General features: G+C 35.5%; 1 protein-coding gene across 1 annotated transcript in view; it reads right to left on the minus strand.

Annotated features, from left to right (window-relative positions):
* Positions 1–6020: 6020 nt before the first annotated feature.
* Positions 6021–6420, minus strand: part of LOC134841665 (multiple epidermal growth factor-like domains protein 10) — a 40575-nt gene continuing 40175 nt past the window's right edge. Inside the window, exon 8 of the mRNA XM_063857701.1 lies at positions 6021–6186. Coding sequence (XP_063713771.1) covers positions 6021–6186 — 166 coding nt within the window. The remainder of the gene's footprint in view (positions 6187–6420) is intronic.

Genomic DNA, 6420 nt, shown 5'->3' on the forward strand with positions numbered 1-6420 from the left:
TGATTGCTGTTGAAACTCATATAATTTTTTTTCTTCTCGAAAACAATGGTTGAATTAAATCAGAAAAGAAAATAATCATGTCAATTAAAACAATAAACTATTGTGATGAAATGAAAGCCGCGATATTTTACAGACATTTTTAGGACTGCTTTGTTTTAATTTTCAGAAGTCCAACCGAATCATCCTCATTATAGATATCATTAGGTCTGTCCAAACTTGAGCCATAGTACTGTTGCTGAGGTTCGTAGTCATAAACTGCCGACGAGCTAGAGGGATTAGTATACTCAGCAAGATCAACAGGCCTGCTGAAATCTGATTGGATACGACCTTGGCTCCTCGCCGAACCGTAGAACCCGTTGTTGTACCCGTAAACTTCGTTGTTGCCGACGTAGTTTGGAACCTCGCAATATGTGTCACTTGGACCAGAAGGTGGACTTAGGGTGACCTTTACAGGACCTCCGGATCCTGAGGACAGCGGACGTTCGGAACCTCCGTAAGGGTTGCCGGTAGCGCTCGGAGGAACGGGGAGAGGCGGTCGAGTATATCCAGTGGCCGTCGAGGAATTCCGAGGTACCCGGCGGGGTCTATACGAGGATGACGTGGATCCATCTGTCATGTCATTGACGTCTGTGTAGTCATTACGGATGGTCGACACTTTCTAAAATAACATGTTATTTATGATGAGCAGGAAGAATACACTTTTTATACCTAAAAGTATCGATTACACTAAAGCTACACTACAACTAAATCCGACGGCCTTTTGATTAATAATTAATTTTGAAATTGACCTTTACCTGAGGAGGAGGTTTGTGGTCTTTTCCGACTCCAGGGAGCTGAACTATCATTTTATTGTCTGGCCTGAAAACACAAGGAGTTTATACTATCGATATTAATGCTTTTTCACTTAAATGAATATCGTACGTTGAAATAGATGGTTCCAAAACAGTTTTTTGATTAGTAATCCCAGTATAAGAAATAGCCTCTTGTTTCTTTTCCATTCAAACTCACATCACGTGAGTATCATTTGTGAGTGTCATAAAACCAAACATATTTGAAAAAGCGTAATTATTCCCCATGCTCATTTTTTTTATAATCGGGCCTTGCGCCTCTCATTTTTTTTTTACTTTCGCAAGTTATGGGAGAAGAAAGAGCCAAAAATTAAGAGAATTATTGACCTCACTAAGAATTTACATGGTCGCAAAAAAAATTTAAATGACCAAAGAGCATGCTTTGATTTTAACCAAATGTTTCTTACGACAATTCATTCTTCACAAGCTGTCCAGCCAGACCAGGTGCATCTCTGTATGGAGTGTGCCTGTTAGCAGTGCCCCCTTGATGGTCCCCACAGGGGGGTAGATCAAACATGGAGGAGCAGAAGTCGCCGGCTCCATTCTGGCTGATGTTTGAGCTGTCCAGAATACTGGGAATTAGCACTTGGGGATCTTGGCCTTTGAACTTGCTCTAAAGTAACCAAAACATCTTCCAATGCTTGAGTTTTCAGAATCATCAATCATTCCAAATGTGAACGAAATTATAAGTTACTTAATAGAAAAGCAATCAGTGCGCAATGTAATCGAAACCGAATTATTGTTTTAGGTAATGATCCTGACCTGCAATAAAGCGACTGACCTGAGTGAATAAAAAAAGTAGACAGATCATAAACCAATCAGAGGTAAGTTTTCCGGGTTGACCTCCACCCGAAAATTCTGGTCAAACAATTCGACAAATAGTAGCTAAAGAAAAAACGGTAGCCATACAATTTTTCAACAATTTTCAAAAAAAAAACCAAAAATAGTGAAAAAATGTTTTTTTTTAGCCACAAACAGATAATTTGGAAAAAAATTGCATGAAACATTGAATTTTTTTTCTATTAAGTGTTCCAGGCTCACAGTTTTATCTTGCGAAAAGATGCTAGTCGTAATGTTATCAGATTAATTTCTGAACGCGTGAAATGCTAGTCAACTGTATGACTAGCGTTTTTTTCCAACCTGGGTTGTTTTCATATTTTAATTCTGTTTTAATTATGACATTTCTACTTTAAAATTTGTCTAGTTTTCTCCATGTCAACCATTTTGACAAATTTAAGCGTAAAGAAACTGCCGAGTACTTAACAATATTGATAGGTAAAAACTTGAGTTAGGCTGCAGAAGCAAAAATTACATAAATGAATTGGCCGTTCGATCTTTTTATCCAAAAAGAAATCAAATTACTTTACAGACCACAGTTGGGTTATTAAAAATCATTTTTTCAAAAAGTTATGTTAAATTTATTTTATTTCAAAAATTTCCTTTGTGCCGTCGTACCCAGTGTTGAACACCATTTCACAAAAAAATCAACATATAACATTAAAACGAAAAACTCTACAATTTTATACATCAACTCTACGGGAAAAACATTTTTCATATATTTCACATGTTCTATAATTTCATTATAATTAGTTTTACATAGCTCGAAAAAAGTTTTTTTTTACATCACCACAAAAAAAAGGCCGAGGGAAATGTATTTTTCTTATTTTTCGTAGCAAAATTGTCCTCGAATGTTCCGACTGCTCTTCAATTGATCTCGAATAGTTTTTAGTTTATTGCAAGTTGACAAATTTTGAAATTTAAACTGATAATATCAAAATTAAGCTACTAAACTTTGAGTCGTATGTGGAAGTATTACGATCCATTAAATTGCCTCAATTCAGTTTGAAACACTTGTGTATTGTGGGATTGAAATTTTTTATAATTGAAACTTTTTATAAAGCTCATCCCCCACACGCCATATAAAGCACAAAAGTATAGATTTTGCTACTTGTAACAAATCATTTATGGCAAATAAGCTTCGTTAAACCAATTGGAACGATTTCTAAGACGGATTAACTCTCCGCTTACGCGTTAATAGCGCGAAATATATCGCACGTTAATTGTCCTAAATTGGCCAAAATGGCAATCTTTAAATCCCCATAACTTTACGAAAAATGAACACAGGTGAAATATTTTTTCAAATTTAAGCTCAAGATAACAATAGCTTTCGAATGATTAACAAAAATTCCGTCAAAAATGGCTAGTTAAAAAGTCGAAATTTGTCTGAAGAAAAAAAAACCCACCCCGAGCACAAATATTCCGTTACTTTCGTATCAAAAGTCGGAACAATAAATTGCATTACATTTTTCACCTAATCATTGAGCGAGCAGTTTATACTGGCCGTGGAGGACTCATGTTAATATAGTGGTGTCGCGCCCCCGCTGGGATAAAAAAAGTCTTAGGGATTCAAATCAGCTCAGCTAAGGTTATTTTGAAAACTGTTCTGAGTAAAACAAACTATACAAAACGGAATCCGATTCCTATTTACTTGCGCCAACTTCAGCTTTAGCTAAATATAAGCAAAACTAAGACATTTATGACAAAGGAGGCATAAAGTGATGCTGCCAACTCTGAGCGATTTGCGAAAAAATTTTCATCGATAAAAATAACAAAACTGCTCGTATCAGGGCGAAGCCATGAATGTTCCGACTGCCTTTTAAGGTTTATGGAGCAGTATTAACATGAAAAAAATTAAATGAAATAAAATGAAATGAAACATTTTTTTCTAAAATTTGATTTTTTTTATAAAAATTATCACCCCACACGCCATATAAAGTACAAAAAGATAAATTTCGTTCCTTGTAACAAACCAAATATGGCATATAAGCTTCCTTCAACCAAATTGGAACGGTTTCTAAGACGGATTAAATCTCCGCTTACGCGTTAATAGCGCGAATTCTATCGCGCGTTAATTGTCCCAAATTGGTCAAAATGGCCAAAATGGCAATCTTTAAACGCTCATAACTTTACGAAAAATGGTCACAGGTGAAATATTTTTTCAAATTTAAGCTCAGGACAACAATACCTTTTGAATGATATAAAAAAATTCCGTCTAAAATGGCTAGTTAATAAGACGAAATTTGTCTGAAGAAAAAAAACCCACCCCGAGCACAAATATTTCGTTACTTTAGTATCGAAAGCCGGAACAATTACTTTCGTATCGAAAGTCGGAACAATAAACATATGTTAGTATTTAAATTGAATTATGTTTATTTTTAATGATCTGGCATTAATTTAGATGCAAAACTGGTTTATTACTTTGAAAAGGGTTGATTTAAATAAATCAGACAAATAGAATTAAATGTTAATTTTTGGGGTAAAATTTTGATTGAGAATTTTGCAGAAGAAAGTGCACATATTAATTCTGGTCAAATTCTAAGCAACTTTTGTTCTGTTCTTCTTTTGTCTAATGTTGACCCAGTTTGAAGAAAAAAAATGCGTTAGAATATTCAAGCTTTGTTCGTTTTGTCCGAATAATATAAATCAGCACTGTATTGGTTGAAAAATTGCGTGCAAATTGCAATGCGGCGGAACTCTTCAATTAGTTTTTGGCTCTGGACCATTTCAGAAAAACTAATTTTTCAAATACGTTCATAAAATTGCTCACAATTTTTTGTCACACACTTTTTAATTTATGTCAGTAACCTTGTTTTTCAGTTCTCATCTTTTTTCAATTAAAATATTTTCAACAACAGTAGGGATAAAAAAAGTCATAGGAATAAAAAAATGTTTTTCAATGCAGTTCTTAGTTTCATGGTACTAACGTTTTTGACACATAGAAAAACCAGGTCATCCTTGACCCTGTATCTGATCTCGCCACTTTTCGAAGGCGGTTCCACGTAACTTCCCCTCCGACAACACAATTTGTAGCAGCCGATCACGCTCACACCCATAATCATGCCTGCTGCCAGCACCCCCGCCATCACCAGGTACTCCAGGTGGGGGGATGACATGTGCAATTGGGATCCAGGGACGCCAGGGGTTGTAGAGGGGAGGGAATCGGAAGTTGTGGCTGTTGCAAATTTCGACAAATTAATTGAGACATCTTGAGAAAAAAAAATTTCTCCAAAAAATCATATCTTTGACTGTTGAAAATTGAAAATGCTGGTTTTGTTCAATTCAAAGTTAGAAGTTCTTAGACTTATTGCTATCAAAGCTATCAAAGCTTAAGTCATTTACCTTGCCGACTAAAAAATTAGAATTAGTGAAGCTTTCAAATCTTTCATAAAACTCAAATTTAACATGAAATGAATATTTTAAGTTAAAAAAGTAAGTCATTACTCGCCTTCCTGGTCGGTGTAACGTTTTTTTTTTCAGTTTATGAGCTTGATAACTAATTATATGGTGGAGAATAACAAAATAATAATAACTCGCTGAGGTAACGCTGAGGTTAAAAACAAGTTTCACTCATGTGGTTAAATAGTAATTTCTACCATAATTGGTCCTCTATGTTTATCGCCGTGCAATGACCAAATGACAATAGTTAAGTATTGTGTAAAATAGGTCTGTTCTGTTTGCTCATAGGATGATAAGTCATGTTCATATTCATCTTCTGATCTTTGCACTTCTTTGACAGAACAAGAATTGGTCGCAGACGCCAGACATATTCTCATATGGCGTGAAATCGTTTTCAAATGTGTTCACATCTTCGAAATTTCAATCTGTCGAAAATGATTGAACAAAACTGATAATAACTAATAATTTAAAAAAAATCCACTAGCTGCGCAAGTAGCACAGAAAGATCCGACCACAATACATCAAATGCATAAACATGAAAAAGCGAAACTACATTTTTTTCTCGAATTTTTCTGGGCTGCAGTAAGTTGCTAAAATTAAGCTTCAAAGCTTCGACTAAGTAAAAAGCAACCAAAATCAAGACGTAAAGTATAAATTTTAATCAAAATTTTTTTTCCAAAAAAGATCATATGACTGTGAGCACTTTCCTTTCGAGAGCACTGTTTGAACGGGAAAACTATGTCTCTAAATAAAACTGTAGATTCATAATTTTTCAAACAAGGCAATTCTTATGAAGATCTTGTAAAGTTTCTTTTGAGCTACTAATCTTTTTGACGTTCAATGTTTCATTTCCATCATTACTCCCTGTATCCATAAAATTTGAAAAGTTATAACTCAAAAGAATTTTTGACTAACGTTTGCGCTGACAGTGTTCGTCTATGATGTCATCCGGAATGCAACTGGCATTTTGTTCTGGTCCTCGCGGGTACAGTTCTCGCCCGGACTACAGTTGCACTTGATGTCACACTTGGCACCCGACATCCCAGACGGACAAACCCCTTTAGTCGTCTCACAGTGGGTTCCAGTTAAGTACTCACCACACCTAATAATAACAACGCGATCCAAGGTTTTGGTTTTATGATTAGACTATCGTGGCCGAGTTTTGGTATTTACAGACTGTTGCAACCGAAGTTGGGTGTTTCCAGACCATCGCGACCGAATCTCGGTAATTCCAGACTTTGAAATGACCTCGACCAGCGCGAACTTAATTTTTTAAGTCGTCGACTTTGATAGTTCATGGACTAGCGCAGCATAGTGATAATAGAGTTGAAATGTT

Source organism: Symsagittifera roscoffensis, chromosome 3, assembly GCF_963678635.1.
Source record: "Symsagittifera roscoffensis chromosome 3, txSymRosc1.1, whole genome shotgun sequence".
Lineage (NCBI taxonomy): Eukaryota > Metazoa > Xenacoelomorpha > Acoela > Convolutidae > Symsagittifera > Symsagittifera roscoffensis.